This window comes from Molossus molossus, unplaced genomic scaffold (assembly GCF_014108415.1).
Source record: "Molossus molossus isolate mMolMol1 unplaced genomic scaffold, mMolMol1.p scaffold_m16_p_15, whole genome shotgun sequence".
Classification (NCBI taxonomy): Eukaryota; Metazoa; Chordata; class Mammalia; order Chiroptera; family Molossidae; genus Molossus; species Molossus molossus.
The window spans coordinates 17,778,115-17,798,462 of NW_023425350.1; the positions used below are offsets into that span (position 1 = coordinate 17,778,115).

The 20,348-nt window shown below is 53.8% G+C and overlaps 1 protein-coding gene across 1 annotated transcript in view; it reads left to right on the forward strand.

Annotated features, from left to right (window-relative positions):
- Nucleotides 1-19,669, forward strand: part of PLB1 (phospholipase B1) — a 124,228-nt gene extending 104,559 nt beyond the window's left edge. The window contains exons 46-58 of the mRNA XM_036263445.1: nt 412-470; nt 1,979-2,046; nt 2,306-2,349; nt 2,555-2,654; nt 6,135-6,186; nt 7,157-7,237; nt 8,746-8,811; nt 9,314-9,408; nt 10,757-10,838; nt 11,733-11,837; nt 12,342-12,437; nt 17,788-17,862; nt 19,466-19,669. Of these exons, the coding sequence (XP_036119338.1) occupies nt 412-470; nt 1,979-2,046; nt 2,306-2,349; nt 2,555-2,654; nt 6,135-6,186; nt 7,157-7,237; nt 8,746-8,811; nt 9,314-9,408; nt 10,757-10,838; nt 11,733-11,837; nt 12,342-12,437; nt 17,788-17,862; nt 19,466-19,669 (1,127 nt within the window). The remainder of the gene's footprint in view (nt 1-411; nt 471-1,978; nt 2,047-2,305; nt 2,350-2,554; nt 2,655-6,134; nt 6,187-7,156; nt 7,238-8,745; nt 8,812-9,313; nt 9,409-10,756; nt 10,839-11,732; nt 11,838-12,341; nt 12,438-17,787; nt 17,863-19,465) is intronic.
- Nucleotides 19,670-20,348: the final 679 nt, after the last annotated feature.

Genomic DNA, 20,348 nt, shown 5'->3' on the forward strand with positions numbered 1-20,348 from the left:
TGGCTGGCTTGCACCCCTGCTGGGCTCCCAGGCCTCGCCACAGATCCCACAGCTTGTGTCCACTTAGTCCCAGTGGCAGTCCCGCAGGCCTCCCTGCCGTGTGAGGTAGGGACAGTCAGGGATTGGGGTCCTCTCTGCCTATGCTCATGCCCCCCACAACTGGAACTTTCCTGGACCACTCCATTGTGAAGCTGGCTCCTCTCGGGATGGACAATAACCATCAAAGTCATTAACCTCAGCACCTTGATTGCTTTAAATGGATGTACGAGGCCACTTGCCAAAGCCCTAGGCCGGAAATAAGTGTAAGGGGGACCTGTGGGACTACAGCAGGATCTCAGACTTCTAATCAAGTTCATACTTTAAAAGAAAGACCTCCCCCTGACCATCTACCTATTTGCCTGTCTGTCCTAGTTCATGAGCTCCGACCAGCAGACATCAAAGTGGTGGCCGCCCTGGGTGACTCACTGACTGTGAGTACAGAACTGCCCCTGGCACGGGCACCAGCCGGGCCCTGTGCAGAACCAGCTCTTCCTCTGCACTGGCTCTGCATTTAGCAGACACTAGTGAGAACCTACCTGTGTCAGGCACAGAAACACAGCCAGGCAGCCATGCACTGAGGTGAGACTGTCATCTTCTCGCCATGGACAACACCAGGCACTCTAGAATGGCCACCCTCTGCCTTGTCACAGTCCCGCTCAAACCCCACCTCCAGCCCCAGGCAGAAGCTGTCTGCCCCTTCTCCCCACTGTCCCCAAGCATTTCCTCTCTGTGCTGTGGTGCTCATTCAAGTCTGCCTGCCTTGATCAGGAAACTCACCTCCATCTACCGGACTCACAGAGTGGTGGGTCTCACCCACACGTTGTCCAGCACCCCCTCACCCCATTTAAAGATGCATTCTTCGGGGGCAGTGGGAGCCCAACTCCTGCACATAGCCCAGTTTCATTAAGTGACTCATACTAGCCAACTATTTAGCGACTGCTGTGTGCAAGACTCTGCTAGCAATTCTGAGGGGACAGAAGTATGAGACATAGTCACAGCCCTCGAGAAATCTGTTCAACTGGGAAAACGAGGAACTTACACAGAAGGAGCTATGTAATCATGTAGGTGACATCCAGGACTGTTAAAATCAGGAACTCGTTTCTGTAAACACAAGCAACTTCCCCATAGGTGTGTGAATGTTTGCATTTTGGTATGAATGTGGAGAAAGTTATGGAAGGATACACACCAGACTCCTCACCATTGATTAGCTTTGGTGGTGTGTATGTGTGGGTCAGGGGCGAGGAGGGGATGGGGCAAGATTATTAAGGTGTGATAGATTATCAATTTTTCAAAAATCTTTGTATCATTTCACTAGTTATGGTGAGTATGTGTTATTTTCGTAAGTTTTGAAGAGGCATTTCTCTCTCTTTTTAGAGAGAAATAGGGCATTCCGGGAAAGCTTTGTAGAGGAGATGAAAACTGCCAAAGGTCTTAGAGAAGGAATTTGACACCAGTTCAAGGCCTTCATGTGTCCGATCAGTTTGCTTAGACCTGGCGGTTTGTGTGGGTAAGAGATGCACTGAAAGGTCAGAGTTGAGGGGGAGTGTGAGGAGAACGTGTGTTCAGCAGAGCAGGCGGACAGCTGGTGAGGGGGAACAGTCCTGGAGACTGCGGGGTCAGGTAGGGGTCAGAGTGTTGTCCATGGCGAGAAGATGACCGTCTCACCTCAGACTATGGCGAAAGGAACAAAAGGAAAGTGATAGGAGCTGGAGAGGTTGGGAAGGAGGAATCTTGGTTGTCCCAGGACTTGGTTACTGGTTGTATGTGGAGACTGGGGAGCCAGGACAGCTCAGAGAGCAAATGGCCTGGGGAAAAGCTGAGACCATTTTCAGAGAAGGGAAACCGGGCCCCAGCTGCTGCACGAGGGCACAGGGGCCTCTCCCAGGCTGCACCCGAGCCCAGCCCAGGTCTGCAGCCTCTTTCTCTCTTCCTCTCACAGACAGCGGTGGGAGCCCGCCCAGGCAACTCCAGTGAGCTGCTCAGGTCCTGGCGGGGACTCTCCTGGAGGTGAGGACGTTCTCCACGTGTTTTCTGTTGACAACACTCCCCCCGAGGGGCACGGGTGGTGTTTCCCTGCCAGCCCTCCAGAGCAGAGGCAGGTTCTGGGGCCCGGTGCTGAGATGCAGAGAGGCCCGGGTACCCATGTTAGTCCTAAGGCTGATGGGACTCTCATACCAGGGGCAGAGTCTCGTCCTAACGCAGAAATATGAGGACATGTGGAGCAACAGGTCGGGGGGATTTGAGCAAATGTGTTTCTCTTCCCCAGCATTGGCGGTGACGGGGTCCTGGAGACTCACACCACACTGCCCAGTAAGTAACACCAGGCAGAAGCACCATCGCTGTGGCCACAACAGCCCCTCACGGAGGCCAGGGCCTACCCGCTCAGCAGCAGCAGAGGTTATCTGCAAGGAGGGATGTCAGCCAGTCCCGAAAAGACCCCAAACTGCCCTGCCCCCCGAACACTGCACATCCATCTCCCCCTCACTTGTGCTGCCTGCTTTCTCCCTCTTGAAAGACATTCTCAAGAAGTTCAATCCTCAAGTCCTCGGGTTCTCCACCGGGACCGAGAAGGAGACGGCAGGACTGAATGTAGCTGTGGAAGGGGCGAGAGCTCGGTGAGTGGACGTGGGCCCAGGAGGGAGGAGGGCAGCTGGGAGATCGTGGTGGGAAATAGGAGGAGGAGAGGACGGTGGCTCTGGGAGCCGGGCCCCGGATGAGCCATCGTCACCGCCATGCACGGAGCACTTGTGTGCCCGGCCCCGAGCCGGCCCCTCTCGGGGGTGGGTCATGTAACCCTCACACCCTTCAAGATGGGTACTAGCATGAGGACACTGAGGCTTAGAAAGTTTCCCGAATGGTCCAAGCTGATCAGAGAAGGTTATCAGAGGAGCCAGGATCAGACCAGGTGACTCAGGGCCTTTGTTCTGCCCACGGTGCTGTGACAGCCTCTTAGGGCAGCAGGAGGCACGCCGCCCCTCCTGGGGTGCTGGCCCGCTGACCCGGCTCCCCGCCCAGCAGAGGTTCAGGTCAGACATTCAGGGCACTTCTCAGGGACCCAGGGACTCAGTGTGTGACCCCATGGATAGTCACCCTTCCTCTCTCCCCCTTGCCTCCATCCTCCAGTGCTTGAACAAGCTGTTCTTTTGACGTTAAGGAGCTAGGTGTTCACCCTGGAACGGCATGGTAGTTGTTTGTTATTACTCAGATTTCTGTTGTTGACAGTAACTCAGATAATTAAAGTGGAAATGCCTGACAGAGTTCATTGATTATCTGCACCGAACGTGCTGGGTGTTTGCTTTGTAGCAGGATTGCTGCACTCAGATCACCAAGGAAACGACGCGGTCTTGACTCGCTGTTTACAGGGAGCGTTCCTTTCAGACTGGAGGGGGGCCCCAGCTCGCTGGAGTCTCTGAGCCACAGGAAGCCGTGTCAGTTCCTCAACGTCATAAGCAGGAACAACTAATTTGTCTACAAAAAACTGGGCTTCCTGGGGCCCTAATGTCAACATCTCACTGCTGTTATGACAATGATAGTAATTATCATCATCATCATCATCATAGTTTCATTATTATTCTACAACGCAGGCTTCATTAACCAGGAGGTGATCCTCAGTCTGACAGCTGAGCTCCTTGCTCACTGCACTTCTCTTTCTGCCTTTTCTCTGTGACGCTGCTCAGTGTCTCCAGCAGAACAAATCGCCGGCAGGGAAGCAGCCAGGCAGCTGCTTCTTGTCAGTATCTCTGGTGTCCCCTGTTGGGGGAAGGAGAGTAAGCCATTGACTCAATGAGCAAGGCTAGGGAATTGTTCTGTCTCTCCTTTGTCTGCCTGTGTTCAGTACGGTGTAGATGAGGGTCCGTTCACCTAAGTAGGAGGAGTAATACTGCAGCTGAGCAACGAAGATAACGGGGCCTGAGGTCAGACCATCTGTCCAGATCTCAGCTCCCAGACGTACTACCTCGGTGACCTTGGGCAAGTCACTTAGCATCTCTGAGTCTTCGTTTTATCATCCATTAATAGGGATAGTAATAGTACCTACTTCTCGGGGCTGGCGTAAGATTAAGTGAGATGATTATGCATGGAAAGCACTCCGTACAGTATATAGTACGTATACAAAAAAGTCTGTCACGATTAGGCTATGTGGTTTCAAAGTTGTATTAAACATCTAACATCCCTTCCATCAATCAGTAAGCAAGAATTCATTGAACACCTGTTAAGGGCTGAGCCCCGAGGTGGTTACAAAAAGATACAAAAGAGTTCAAAAGCTGAACTCCCTCCCTACAAAGAGCTCGCTGTCTAGTTAAGGAGACTAAACAAACAAGTAACTTTGGGGGGGAAACCAGTTGCGTATGGCAACATTGCAGACTGAAATGATTTTGTCCGATGGAGAGCAACCAAGAAAACAGAAAAGTGTCGTGTGAGGACTAGGCAGCCCCACCACAGATGCAGACCCAGAAGGGACCCCAGAAATCATCTAGCCCAATTGCTTCATTTAAAAGGCGAGAAACTCAGCCCTGGCAGGATTTATTCACTTGGGTGAGCTCATCCAGCAAGTCCGTAGCAGAGCTAAAAGGAGAGCTCTGGTCCCACAACTTCAAGAGCAGGGCTCTGCACGGGATAGAAAGGGAAATGGAGGAGGTGTGGAAAATGAGCTCAGAGAGAAGACTCACCGGGGAGGCAGGACTTGCTCTGAAGAACGTGGCCGGGATGAGAGGAGGAGGTGGGCATTCCTGACTTCCCCTAGTGCTCATGTGGGCTTACCACCATGAGTCCCCCTGGTCACACCTTGAACCTATTGAAAGGTTATAGGCACGCCTGTGGTTACCTTTCCCCAGGACAGGCTTTCTTTACAGCTTTCTGGGGTACCCATCAATAGCAGTAGTGTACGGGTGTGCTCCTGGGTGTGTAAATGAGAAACCAGGGTAGGGAAGGTGTCACGGGTGCTTGGCCACATGCCCAGCTCATCCTGGCATGCAGAGATTTTAAATGGCCATCCTGTACCAGCAACTGCTTCTATGACTTCTTCCAAGGAAGCCTCTATTGGCTGAATCTCTTGCTGGCATAACTTCTCTTATACATATCTTAGGGGAAAAAAAGGTTTAACTGACATGCAATACGCTGTCATTAAAAGCCTGCAATTTGGTAAGTTTTATACATGCATCTGCCTGTGAAACCATCACTGCAGTCAAGACGATAAGCTCATCCCTGTGGCCCTTGGTGGTCTTCCCTCTTGCCCCTTCCTGCCCTACCCCACTCCAGGCAACCACTGACCCGCTTTCTGTCTCTATAGATTCGTCCTAATTTTCTAGAGTCATAGACTATGTACTCCTTTCTTGTCTAACCTCTTCCACACAGCAAAATTATTTCAAGATGCATCCGCGTTGTTGTATGTATCCCTAGCCTGTGCGTCTTTATTGCCGGTAGCATTCCATGGACATACAGGTCTCATACCCAGAAGGTTCCTTTCCTCGTTCACGGCAGACGCCTGGGAGAACTAACCCTGGCTGATTTTGTCTCCTCCGTCCTGTTTCGTTGGGAGGGGGAAAGTGAGGAGATGGAGAATGGTGTGGAAATCCAAAGTAATTCCGGAGAAGGAAAACGAAAGGATTAAAGGAACAGAGTGGGACTTGGAAGTAAAGGTTGAAGGCGCTGTGAAGGAGAAAGCTGAGGGGTGATTTAGGGCTGTGCCTTTTTTCAAATACACAAAAGGTTATTTTTAAAACAGGCAGCTGGATAAGAAGTGCACAGACTTATCTTGCAATGAACAAGCTGGGTGAAATATAAGGGAACTTCCCCGATGGGAAGGCTGAGCAGATGCCACCCCAAGTGGCCCACGAGGACAGGCCTACAGAAAGAGGTGGTGCGTGCAGACTGGCCCCCGGCAGGGTTTGGATCCAGGTGGCTCCTAGGTCCATGGCAGGTGTTGCATTATTACTCAGTTGAGATTTCTTGAGAATCACAGCTTTCAATACATTCTGAAGGAATAAACTTAATATGACTTTAGTCTTCCTGAAACACATCCTTGCCTGGCCAAACACCTACAGCTCAGCTCTTGCTCCTGAGCCAGCTCTAACGATCCCTTCTCTCCTCCTGCCCAGGGACATGCCAGCCCAGGCCCGGGACCTGGTGGAGCGAATGAAAACCAGCCCTGTGAGTAGAGGACCCCAGGTCTCCAGCTGGGGTGGGTACAGGGGCTCTAAAGAGCCTCTATGCCCATTTCAGCTCCCACTCCGGGTTTGTCTGTAAGAGGGGCCAAACAAGCCACAGGAAGCCGGCCTTGCCACAAAGGCACCCTGTTTGTCCCCCCTGGCCCCGGCCCCGGCCCCGGCACCCCCACCCCTAGGGCCAGCTGCAGGAGGGAGAGATGGAGCAGAGAGTTGGAGATTGGTGGCCTTGGCCTCTGGCAGCTTCCCACTTTACCCAGAAGTGGCTTTGCAGAGCCCTATTATGTAAATGCTGGGTTCTAAAAATAGGCTTCTCATTCCAGTCCTCCCTCCTCCCCCTCACGCGGACCCTCTCAACCTTCTCACTAGTACTTTTTTTTAATGCTCTGTGTTTATTCCTTGGAATTCAGCTCCTGGCAGGACTCCTATTATGGTGGTGGCTGTGTGGAAAGCAGGCTCCTTGAGGGCCTCCCAGCCCCCCTCCCCTCACCTCTCAGTCCGTGCAAGGTTTCCCCTCCTGTCCCTTCCAGGGTCTGCCTCCCTTGTCCCGCGCCTGGAGAGCTCTCCCATGAGGCAGCTCTGGCTTCTGCTTCCAGCTGCATCTTTTGCCCTCGGCTCCTTTGAAGGCCTTTAGATCACATTTTCAGTGTGTGTTAATACACTCAGCTCCACATTGGACTAGGCTTTCGGAAGAGGATTTCAAGGGGAACATAGTCCCTGCACTGTGTGAGGAGACACACATGCGTGCACGCACACGCACGCACACGCACACGCACACACACTTGCAGGTGCTCCCTGCTCCCGCACACGGTGTCCATGGTGAGGGTGAGGCATCTTCTTACCACTGTGATGAGAGAGAGTGAGAAACGCTTGGGGGCTGTCTGGCCTGGGAAGCACCACCCGAATATACCCCCTCCCCACAACCAAGCCCTAACCTCGGCTCTCTGTGCCCTCAGGAAATCAACCTGGAGAAAGACTGGAAGCTGATCACACTCTTCATTGGGAGCAACGACCTGTGTCATTATTGCGAGAACCCGGTAGGCCCCTGACCAGCCCATCGGGACCTGCGGAGGGAGTTGCTGACTGGTGGCGTTATCCATGCCCAGGCCCTGAGCTCCTGCATGGGGGTCACAGTGTCTGCTCTCCCACGGACCCGAGTTGGCCCAGGCAGCCTCTGGCACATACGTGCCCCGCGAGGCCTGGCATTTCCCACTGCTGAAAGGCCCTTCGGAGACCAGCTCCATTGGTTTCCTGATTCCAGAAGGGTCTAGAAGCACCCACACTTCAGGCACTGCCAATGGGGTGGCCTCTCTAATACACACATACTGTTTTCTGGTATCCAGTGGGTAGCTGGCAAGGCTCACCCCACACCAGCCTGCAGTCTCTCCCCTGTTTGTTGGTGTTTTTCTGTGTGTAGAGGGAGCTGAGAAAATATTAGACACGGGTTGGATACAATTGAACCCGCCCTGGGAGGACGGCTGGCCGCACCCCAGGGACATCATGAGTTACCCAGCCTCAGCTAGCCGGCCTGGGAGCCCAGCCCTGCGCCTAGCGTGGTTTCTGCGGGGAACACGTCCAGGGACATCATGAGTTACCCAGCGTCAGCTAGCCAGCCTGGGAGGCCAGCCCTGCGCCTAGCGTGGTTTCCGCGGGGAACACTTCCAGACTTACAAACTTTGGAAAGTTGTAACTTTTGGAATACATCTTGTTCTAAGTTGAAAACGTCCTGTATTTTATTTGGCCAGAAAAAGACGGCTGCCATTACTCAGCGGTCGTGGTAGGATGTCTGACAGTCCTAGGTGGGGGGAGAAGGCATTTATCATTCCTGTGGCCCAGAGAGACAGCCACTGAAGGCTTGATGAGAACGCCCCTCTCCGCACAAGGGCCTCTTCCAGGCCTCCCCCTGCTCTCTGCCTCGCTGCACGGATTCTGGAGGCAGAAATGACACAACCCACAGGGATAAATGTCATTGCGTCTTGGACTCGATGGGGTCCAGGAAGCCAGAAGTGACCCCAGGGCCACCTGTGGACACTTGGTACAGGAAAGTGCCTCCACTAGCCCCAGAATGCTGCCCCTTGTGTAAGCAGAATTATACCCGAAAACATCTCTGGGGAAAGGACCTGGCCACACCATCAGGATTAACTAGGAAGATGGGTCAGAGGAGGAGACCCTCCAACTGAGTCATGAGGGACAGCAGGCATTAGGTGGGGGCAGTGGGGCCAGCACGGCCATCAGGGGCACCGCCATGGTTGAAGGTGACAGTTGGGACTGGAGGGACGGTGAGGCCAGCCAGGGTCTGCCTGTGGGTTTGAGACACCAGGGAGCAAGGTGAAGTGGGAATGGTTCATGGTGTCTACTCGGGGTCTGGGGGTGACTTCTGACAAGAGACTGTGTCCACCAGCAACAAGGGCTGGGCTCCCCAGCCCATCCAGTGCCATCAAATCCCCTCTGTACCCACTCTGCCACTATCCCAGGACTCCAGGGCCCTTCTACGCTGGGAACAGACGCTCTCCTCCTCTGAGGAAAACCCCGTCTTTCTCCACAGGAGGCCCACTCAGCGGGGGAATATGTTCGGCACATCGAGCAGGCCCTGGACATCCTCTACAAGGAGGTAGGAAGGAGCAGCGGCGCGTTCCTGGGTCCCATTTCCTGCAGGTGACCTGCCCGCCGGCTCGCGCGTTGGGGCTGCTCCCAGGGTGCAGACATGCGGGGAGCAGGGCCCCACCGCGAGCGGGCACCAGGACGGGATGGGAGGAAGGAGGCATTGCTGCTCCTCCTCGGGGACATTCCACTGGTCAGACCGTATTGCCAGGGGCGAAGAGCCTGTCTCTGGGCTGGCTGGCCTTGCCTGCAGCCCGGTGCCGTGGCTCACTAGCAATGTGACTGTGGGCGGGTGTCTCAGTTTCTCAATATAGAGAGTGGGGCTGATAAAGAAGATTCCCCTCCCTGGGCCTCAATCTCTTTATTGGTAAAATAGGGGAGGGGGGGAGTTGGCTTGTAGATGATCCCTTAGGCTCATTCCAGCAGTAATCAGTGCTCAGCCCCCCCCCCCCCACACACACACACACACACCTGCCTGGGGACTAATGAAGGCCGCCGCTCTGCCTCCACAGCTTCCAAGGGCTTTCGTCAATGTGGTGGAGGTCATGGAGCTGACCGGCCTGCACCAGGGCCAAGGCGGGAAATGTGAAAGGCCCCTGGCAGCTCAGTAAGTACACGGCCGCGGTCCCAGGGTGAGGGCACCTGGGGAAAGCAGGGTTCACAAATGCCAGTGATGAGACCGTTGAAGGCAAAGCAGACAGTCCTATCTAGAGGAAGACGAGCCGGGCCCTTGGAAAATCATTTGGAGAGGCCTCTACGTTACTGAATGCCTCTTGTATGCAAGTCATTTCTCAGGACCCCGGTTTGCTCTTCTGTAAAGTGAGACAGACCAAACGATCATTAAAGCCTTCTGACATTGTCGGGGGTTCCAAACTGTACCCCCACCAAGTGGTTCCGTGTTTGGGAGACAGCAGAGGGCAATGAGCTCTCTCTGGCCTCAGATTCTGGCTCTGCCATTTGGGAACCGGGGGTCCTTGCCCAACCCACCCTGCACCTTTTACTTCTCACCTATAAAATCTCCTTGCAAAGCAGATGGGAGGTCTGGAGGAAACATATGTAAAGTACTTGGCCTCCTTGGGGCAGGCTCTCAGGAAATAGTGGGTTTTATAATGTCCTTGATATGACCATCCTTGAAAGCCAGTGCCAGACGAGAATTTCTGTTGGAAGCTAGAATGTACTTAAAGCTCAGCTGCGACCCTGGCAGGAAGTTGCCGTCTTCTGAGACCAGAGTGTCTCCCAGAGTTTTGTCATGGAGGGGAGGAGATTCTGTAGGGGGTGGAGGGGTGTTATCTGGGACCAAATGGATTTGCTGGGAAGATGACAAGCTAGTTTCCATTCTTGATAGGAACCTAGTCCCCCAGGTGGAGCAGCCTATGGCTGGGGTAGGACAGGCTCCTCCAGCATCTGCTGGTCTTACATTGCACCTTGTCAAGGTACCTCACGCTGACTGACCACCCTAGCTTCTCAGGGGACTCCCCACTCTGGAGCCCTGAGGGAGAGTCCCAAGCAGCTGAAGGTGGCAAAGGGAGGCCTAGGAACATGAAGGAGAAAGACTGGGCCATCATGACAGTCTCCCCCCAACCCCAGCCCCCTCCCCGGTCATTCCCTGGACAAACCCTAGAAGCCACAGGGTTGGGATGGAGCAGTCAGGTGACATGGGGAATGGGCAGCCTGTCCACATGGAGATCCAGGCATTGGGTGCCAACTCTTCTACCTTCTCTCTCAACAAGTACCTGCTGGACCTCGTGACCTTGAGGTCAGTTCTGTGACTTGGGTCCACGAGTCAGCATGGCTGTGTTATAGAGGCACCTGTGTGTCATCACCTTCCCATGTGAGGCAGCACGAGGTCCAGGCCCCTGTGGATAACAGCTCTCTCTGGGTGGGGGCTCAGCCCCCCAGGGGCCAGAGCCAGGCTGCCCCCTGCGAGCTTCTCCACAGAATTCCTTGCTCTACAGGAGCAACTGCACTTGCTTCAGACACTCCCAGGAGGACTCCCCAGAGATGCAAGAACTGAAGAAAGTGAACTGGAACTTTCAGGTACATCTGCATCCCTCCTCTTCCTGCCCTAGACGAGGGGCACCTTGCTCCAGTGTGAGGATCCCCAAGCCGCGTGTTCAGCAGGGCTGCTCCCTAAAGGCAGATCACAGCCCCTGAAAGATTTATCCAGGTGAATTGAACACCAAGGTTGGGGAGGGCAACCCTTTCAGAAGGGAAGCTGAGAGAACGCCCCCCCCCCCCCCCCCCCGCCTGGGTCAGCCTTGAGCAGGTGAGCAACACTGGGCTCCCACAGCAGGTGCCATGTGATGCTGCCATGCCCCACCCAGAGGAGGAGGGCGGTGTTCACTGCCTATTGGTCTTTCTCCCTTCTTACCAGTATAAGGCTTAGCCCCAGCCCACGCAGTGCCCCCTCCTTGACATGCCTGTGCCCACTCTGAGCCTTTCTGCGACGTCTCCATCTCACGCGGAGGGCTTCTCGTGGTTTTTCACATCTTGTCTCACTTTCCCTATTGGAGTATACGCTCTTTAAGAATAAGTACATCTAGTCTTTCTCTTTTACAGTCCATATTTTGGCACTTAAATCCAAAGACTATGGACATTCATCCCCCAAGTTTATGAGCATTTGGGGGAGCTGGCATTGAAATGCTCCCCATTTGAGCTGGATCTGAACTGGGGCCTATGTTCTAACTCACCTCTTCATGCAGTGAGAACAGGGGGGCCTTTGGCCCAAGCAGTCTGGTCGGCAGCTCAGACCCCGCCTTATAGGGACTTCGGAGTAGAAGTGGTGGTGCTCCTGCGTGCACCCGGGAGCAGCCCCTTTAAGTCACCTTTGTCTCGGGTGGGTTGGCCTCCATCACGACCAACCCAAGGCAGCAGGACTAGAACCTGTCCATCCTCGCAAGGAGGGTTGAGCAGCCTCTCTCCTAACCACAGAGCGGCGTCTCCAGGTTCTCCTTCCAGCACCAGTACCTGCAGCGGGAGGACTTCGCGGTGGTCGTGCAGCCTTTCTTCCAGAACACCCTTGTCCCCCTGAACGTGGTGAGCGCGGGCCTCCCCGGGAGGTGCGGGCCATACCTCAGAGGGTGCGTTTTCTCCCCTAAGTGGGCTTTCTGTGACCTTCTCTCTCCAAGAGGGCTCCTAAGAAGTTGCTTTTCCTGCTTCCCCTTCACCCTTTTTTAGAGTAAGGTTAGAACCTAGATGCACTTGGGACGAAAAGGAGAAAAAAAATCAACATTGACCAAGCTCCTGAGGCTCGGCCCTGCTATTTCCTGGACTGGGACAGAATGGAAATCTTCCTAAAAATGTTATTCTTTTTCAGTTATTTGGGCCGGGATGCTGAAGGAAAAGGATAAACTGTGGTTGGCTAGGATTCATGCCTCTTTAAAAAATAAATATCCAAAAACGGGGGAATTTCTCCATCAATATCTGAGCAGTTGTCGGCAGAGATGAAAGGAGAGAGGCCCAGGCCACCTGCTAGGCGGGTGGGGGGCAGGTAGCGGTGCCCTTGTCCCGGAAAGATAATCCCCTCGCCTTTGGTCACAGAGAGGAGGAGCTGACCTGACCTTCTTCTCCGAAGACTGTTTCCACTTCTCAGAGCGTGGTCACGCCGAGATGGCCATCGCACTCTGGAACAACATGGTGAGTGCCGGAGGGCCCAGCGGGCTGTGTCAAGAGGCAACCCCAGGACGCTGACACCAACGCCCACTGGCCGCATAGTGCCTTCCTCCCCAAACTCAAAGGCAGCACACATTTGTCCTGACACATTTGGTTCTTTCGGTATTGCCCCAGTACTGTGGGTGGATAACTTTGGAATCAGATAGACTGGAGGAAAAGAACATCTTCAACCCCTTCCCGTGTGACCTGGGGCAAATGATCTCTCTCTGGTCATCTGTATCAACTTCTGTAAAAACAATGAACATGACACAGATCTCAGAAATTTGAGGTAATGTGTGAATAACACCCAGCACAATAATTAACATTCAACAAATGTCAGCCCCATCACTCCAGTCTCAACACATTCCCAACTATTATTTCTTTAAACTGCAAAAAGAAAAGAGCCCCCCAGCCTGTGTTCCCCGGCTCCCACCTGTCCTCATCCTCTCTTAAGGTGGTCAGAGGGACTTTATACAGGAACCCCGCCTTGCCTCTGCCCTCTGTGGCTGGCTACTCACTACTGAACAACCAGCTACATTTGCACAGAGCAATGAAATGCCTTTCCAATCCACTGGCTTCTTTTGATCCAGTGTCAGGAGATAACCCAGTCCCCACCCCACGTGCATGTTCCCTCGTTTCTCCGTTGGTGACTGAACAGTCTGCACCCCTGCGCCTTTTACTTCTGTTTAGCCCACAGTGTCCCTGCCAACCACTATCGTGCAAATATTCCCACACCTGTCAACTCATCCCACAGGCCTCGTATCTCAGTCGGCTGACTCACTGTGTTGACTTCTCTTCTTAGCACAGCGTGTAAGCAGGTTTTATCCTTGGCCTACTTCACTGCAGACTCAGCCTTCCTCTACTTTTGTTTTCCTTTTGTTGGCATCACATTCTGCCCACTCCTACATCTTTCATCACACTCTCAGCCCGGGACTCAGCATTTCAATCAAAACATCTTAAGGTCCCCTCCCACCCAACCTCCACACAGTAATTTTTTAATCCAGGTTTGTACAGTCTAAATAAAAATCTACAAAAGAAATAAATTAGCCCTGGACGGTTTGGCTCAGCGGTCCAGCATCGGCCCACAGACCAATGAGTCGAGGGTTCGATTCGGGTCAAGGGCATGTACCTCGGTTGCAGTTCATCCCCCGCCAGGGTCATGTGGGAGGCAACCAGTTGATGTGTCCCTTTCACATCGATGTTTCTCTCTCTCTCCCTCCCACTCTGTCTGAGGATAAACAGGAAAAAAAATGGCTTCGGGTGAGGATTTAAAACAAAAGAAAAAGAAAAGAAATAAATTAAAGTCCAGTAGTTGCCCCTCAGTGGCGGGTCATGTGACTTCATTCCTTTTAGTGCCTCCCTCCCCCGGAAATGGGTATCTATTCACAATCCTGCTTATCCCCTGAGATCTCAGGGGGACCATTCCAAGATGGTTCCAGAACTCTAGCCCTTAGCCTTTCCTTCCCAGCATTTCCCTCAGCGTATGGTCTTTCTACCTGGTGCCGTTCGAGCCCGCTTAGTGTACGGAGTCAGCTGGGGCTTGATGACTCAAGAGTGATGGTGTCCATTGGTCTCTTCCTGAGTGAATTAAGGGGGTACTTCTGGCCCCTCTTCTAAAGCAGCTCAGTATCTCCCCCATTAACCCAGGTGAGAGGCTCTATACAAAGGCATGTGGGAGGGGTTTAGGTCTGAAACAAAAGGTGCACACTGCCACCGAGCCATATTTTTATAAATATGAGCTACAAGCCTGCCCGTGGCTCCCCACCCATCAATGTCCCAGCCATACTTTGAATTTTTTTTTTTATCCTCACCCGAGGACATTTTTCCATTTTTTGTTCAGATAGAGTGGGAGGGAGAAAGAGAGAGAGAAACATCAACGTGAAAGGGACACGTCGAGTGGCTGCCACCTGCACGACCCAACCGGGGCCGGGGATAAACCGCAACTGAGGTACGTGCCCTTAGCAGGAACCGAACCCGGGTCTCTCTGGATCGCAGGCCGACGCTCTAACTGCTGAGCCTAACCGGCCAGGGCCATACTTTGAATTTTAAGAACAAAGTAAAACTGAACTAAAGTCATCTAAGAATATTTTATCCTGTGCTATATAATTGGGGGAAATAATTATATAGTCCAGTGTCTTCATCCAAAACCATCTCGGATATAAAGCGATTGCATCACGCCAACTTTGCAGAGTATTTTCTTACTGGGATTTCACCCCTGGAGTGATATAAAATAAATAATAGGCTCTTAGAGGTCATCTAGCCAGAATGCTCTATAACTACAACACGGAGACATGAAGCAATTTGCCCAAAATCACACAACCAGCTAGTGGCAGAGCAGTGGTTAGAACCCAGGTCGAACTGCCCAGTGTTCTGGACACAGCACCACCTGGCCTCTCCGCTCCCAACCAGATGAGCACATTTGTAACCGGTGAGTTCATGTCTCCTGCTTAGAGGCCTATGACATAGTGTCTGCGGACTTTGGCTGATGTTCCCAGGGCACCCTGCTGTGGCAGCAAGCACGCTTTATGCTTCTTCCAGAGACTTGCAAGGCTAGAAATATTAGCAGTGTCAGGAAATGTTTTTCTCTTCCTTTTTATTCTTTTGTCTTCTTATTAAGTTTTTTCTTCTTTTTTTTCTGATGCCTAGTCCTTCACCACCAGTTGCTCCCTCCTGTCGAAATCCCACTCTCGGCTACTATTTGCATCTCCCCAGGTGCTGGGTGACAGCCAGCCTCCCGATGGGTGTCCCTGTCTCCAGGCTTACAGCCCCTACAACAGCAACGCTCAGCTCTGGCTATAGAGTAGAATCATCTGGAGACTTTTAAAAACAATGTATGCCTACAACCACTTTGAACATGTGGATTCCCTGTGACCCGACAATTCCACTCCTGGGTATATTCCCATCAGAAAGGAACACAGGGGCTCGCCACACAGACTTTCCACAGCGGCTCTATTCCCAATGCCCAGTGTCCACAGCAGGAGAATGGAGAAACAAGCTGTGTAAGGCCAGCGTGGCTGCAAGGAAGGGAGCAGTGTCAGAGAGGTGAGCGGGGCCGGTCCTTGGATGGCTCAAGCTGTATGAGCCAGTCTACCTTCGGGCTGTTGAGTAGCGATGGACTAGAAGGAAGCAAGAACGGAACTGGAAAGACCATTAGGAGGCTGCTGGAGTCTAGGTGGAGGTGAAGGTGGCTGGGACCAGGGTGATGGCATGGAGGAGAAGAGAGTGGTCAGATGTGGGATATGTTTTACACTGATTGGTGGATGAGGTAAAAAAGGAATAAAGGCTGACTCCTCAGTTTGGAGTTGAGGAAATTGGGGCAATGGTTGAGGTGGTAGGGAGAAGTAGGCTTGGGAGGGAAAGGTCCAAGTTCTATGTTGGACGTGGTAAGTTGGAGATGCCTTCCAGATATGCACCTGGTGTTGTCAGATAAGCTGTTTAATATATGAGTCTGGAGGTCAGAGAGTTTGGTCAGGGATGGAGATTTAGGAAAAGCTGTGGGTGTCATTAGCATAAAGGCGGTATTCAAAACCATGGTTTAACTAAGAGCACCTAGAGAAAGAGTAGGTGGGAAAAGAGTGTAGGACTAACTACCAAGTCCTAGGACATTCATTTCATTACAGCTTCTGACACCAGCGACAGAGGACGATGGAGGGTGTGGGGACCAGGAGAGTGCTGTTTCCAGGGAGCCAGAGAAGGGAGTGATTTGAAAGGGAGGCATCAACTTTGACAAATGTCACTGAAAAGTCAAACAAGACAAATACAAAAAACAGTGACCGCTGGATCTGGCAATATGGAGGCCGCTGGTGACTGACCAGAGCTCCAGTGAAGTGAGGAGACTGGAGGCTGATTGCAATGGGTGTTAGAGAAAAGGGGAGACCGGGAAGTACAGTCAGCGACTACGAACAACTCTCCCCAGAGTGTGAGAAGTACAGGCAAAGGTCCCTGGAAGGGATGTGCGGTCAAGGAGAGGGCAGTTATGCATGGGAGACAGTAGGTTGTGCTCTGCTAGCAAGGAACCAGTACACAGGGAGAAACCCATGCAGTCACCAAACTCAAATGGTCATTATCTTCCTCTGCACCACTTAGTGTCTGGGTTCCTGGAATATCACTGGGGATCATCCGACCGGCCTTTAGCATCCATCTGTCACTAGGTGGTTCTGTTACAACAGCGTGAAGTAGAAAGAGCACCATCTTACATATGCAAGCCACCTCCTGCCCTCACCTCTTTCGTTCTACCTTCTCATTTGATGCTCACAACAACCCAGTGGGGAGTTGTCAGGACAGGGTTTGATGTCCTGCCCCTAACCTTGGGACAGTGCAGGAGCCAGCCTGGCGTCGTACAGATCCTCATCAGCAGAGCCAGGACCCCAGCCGATGTGCCCCCTGTCCAGCCACCACGGTGTCTCTCCCAGGGCCCGAGCAGCCCTTCCTCCTCTAACTGTGTTGCTAAGGAACAGGTATAAAGGCTTTAAGTCAACAAGAAACAAGACCACGAGCCAGGTGTAGTCATCAGCTGGCACAGAGCCTTCTCATTTACTCACAGTACCTGGGGGGTCAGGAACAGGCAGGGACACAGATCGTAAGATGGTGGAGGCCAGATGTTCAGGACAGTCTGAATAGGTGTCCATCCTTCTTGGAGCTGGCCACATGTCAGGGGGCCGGCCACTGGCTAAAGATGCTGGGTGGTGTCCAGCAGCTTCCAGCTCATTCTCCAAGGGGCCCAGGATCAAAAGTATTAAGCAGAACCTCTCTGAACCACAATTGCTCCCAGGAATGTTTTGAGTAAATCTTTTTATCAACGGGAAAGACATACAAAGATGCTCGAGTGAGAAAAGCCAATTTCTTGAGGTTGACAAGCTGAGCGTAGTAACAGTGCCATGGTAACCAATGTGTGTAACAGTGACCAATGTGTTTTTAAAGTTTTCCTGAAATTGACTAGCCCCACACACTTCAAGAAGTTGGTCAATATGATTATCACCATTTTATAAACTGAAAATGCAGAGTGTCTGTGATCACAGCCACCCAGAAGGGAAACAGGAAATGGAGGTTCTGGGCGCTGACTTCCACTCACTGTGGCCTCCAGACGGGTCGGTCTCTCTCGGGCCTCGGTAAATCCAGGACACAGACTCGGGGCCCACCTGCTCTGATGGACCTGGCACTCTGCGCGCCAGGGGAGGTCCAGCTCTGGTCCTGGGCGGCTGGTATCTGCTGTGGTTCTTGCCTCTTTGCTGGTTTCAGTCTTGGAAAGGAGGGAGTCTGGTGTGAGAGTCTCCCCCCGACAGAATGGTCTCCCCCAGCTTCAGAGGGGCTCAGGGATTCCTTCTTCTCTCGTCAGCTGGAACCAGTGGGCCACAAGACAACCTCCAACAACTTCACCTACAGCCGAACCAAACTCAAGTGTCCCTCTCCTGTGAGTACAGGTCCTGCCTGTGCAGTGTGGAACAGGGGGTGGGGGTGGGGGCGATACAGCCACCTGGAGACACAAAACCCCCTGGAGGCTTTGACATCACGCACCTTCCTTCCCTGCCACATTCTCCGATCCCACCTCTCCTCATTCCCCTGCGAGTGGGGGCAGCCGTGGGTGGGGCGGGGGAAAGCAGCGATCCCAACCTCGGTGGGAAGAGGCACTCAGGGATTCGCCGATCCCAACCTCGGTGGGAAGAGGCACTCGGGGATTCACCGATCCCAACCTCGGTGGGAAGAGGCACTCGGGGATTCACTGATCCCAACCTCGGTGGGAAGAGGCACTCGGGGATTCGCTGATCCCAACCTGGGTGGGAAGAGGCACTCGGGGATTCGCCGATCCCAACCTGGGTGGGAAGAGGCACTCGGGGATTCGCCGGCTACCTGAGGGTCTGAGCCACACTCTGAAGCAGGCTGAGGCGCTCTCCCGAGCCAGGCAGCCACTAGGACGGGGTTGGGAGGCAAAGAGAAATGAGACGCAGCCTCTGCTCCCTCTCCGCCGCTGCCCCTTTGCAGGCCACACTGCTGTCCCCGGCCCCCTGGCCAGGTCCCCCCTTCTCCCCAGCTCTCCTCGCCCCTCTCCACCCACCCTGCAGTCACTGCAGACATGGGAGTAACTCCAGTGTTGTCAAGACTACTTGAAACCCTTCTGGCTCCCGCTGCCCATTGAAGAGAGGCGCCTCGGACACTGTTCGGTGGCCTCGGACACTGTTCGGTGGCCTCGGACACTGTTCGGTGGCCTCAGACACTCTCTGCTCCTGAAAATGAGCAGCGCCCAGTCGAGCCCCACGACTGCCCGTGTCTCTGCTTTCACCCCTGCCATCTGCTCCCCTGGAGGCCCACCCCCCACTCCGCTGTGGAAAATTTCACATCCTGTCTGGGCTACATTCCACCTTATCTCACCCTAACGTTCCGCACCCCTGTCTTGGCCTCTCTTTTCTGTGTACCCCTCCCAGACACTGACAGGCTGCTCCGCGAGGTGATGGCGTCTCCTCACGTCTTACCTCCTACTGGGGCGATGAGGGGTGCTCACAGCCCCCAGCACAGGGCGCCCCACGGCGGCACTCAGTGCTCCCTGGAAGGGAGCCGGGCTCCGGGAGGCGGGCCCACACCTCTCCTGGCCCCTCTCCTTCTGGTTCTCTAATCTACTGCAGAGCCCACTGCCTTCCACACCGAACTTCTCTGTCCCCAGGCTTCCCGGGGTGGGAGGACGGGACAGTAGTCTAGGAGTGGCCTAGAAGAAACAGGGTTGGGGCTCTGCCAGCTCCCCAGCACTCTTTCATTGGTCACCTGTCAGTTCCCACTCTTTCAAAATCGGGTCGACGGGAATGAAGGTGCTGGCAAGACACAGGAGGTTTGAGCTGGGCAGGGACCACTTTGGATAAGCCCCCTCCTCCAGAAGACCTGGGCACAGTGGAGATGAAGGAGCTGACAGAGGAGGAGCTGGGAGCATGAGCAAGGCTGTGGGAGCGTCTCCGGCTGGGGATGAGCAAGCCTAAGGTGGGCAGATGATGGTTTTCCGAGGCCCCCAACCCTCTCATCCTCCGCAGGAGAGCCCCTACCTCCACACCCTGCGGAACAGCAGGCTGCTCCAGGACCAGACTGAAACAGACCCCAAGGTGCTCTCCTGGGCCGTGCCGGTGGCGGCCGGGGGTGGCCTTGCAGTTGGCGTCGGCGCGATGGTGGCATGGAGAGCCATGAGAGGTCGCCAGAGGGACAGTGCTCCCATCAGCCTGACCACTATGAGCTTCTAGGCCCAGCCGTGTGGGCACTCGTCCGAAATGCCCCAGCCACACCAGCCCTCACCAGCCCTCTACTTTAGCCACCCCTGACCACCGCAGAGCACTTGCTTCAACACCTGGTGACGTAGGCCACCAAAAGGACCTCATGACTTACAGAGGCCTAGGGTTTATGCTCCTGGAATTGGCAATTTTAAATAAAGGCCGAAGCCGCTCTATTCTTGGGTTAACCTGCTTAAGGTGAAGCTCTCCCCTTCCCTCTGATGTGCTGTGCAGGTGGGGGAGCTAGAGCCCTTCATGTCTTCTCAGCCAGAGCTGCCCACGCGATGGCCGCCCAGAGCCAGACCGACCCCTGCCGGGCCCCAGCCCCGCGCTGGACGAGCAGCTCCGCAGTCACCAAACCCACTGCTTCAAAAGTGGGGAGAGCACTGGTCACCAGGCGGTAGCTCGAACTTGGGAGCTGGCTGGACACCATCCAATACAATCCAACACGTGCCTGTCATAGTCATGTTTTGTACCCAGGACCACATAGAGCCCTGTGGTGCCTCCAAGGCTGTGAGCTACCTGGCCAAGAAGACAGACTCCTTCCAAAGACAAGAAGCTCGGGGACAGTGTAACTCAGCACCGGGCCATCGGTGGGTAAACGTGTCGGGATGCTCTCAAAACTAGGAAGACTTCCTTGGGAAGCCTCCTG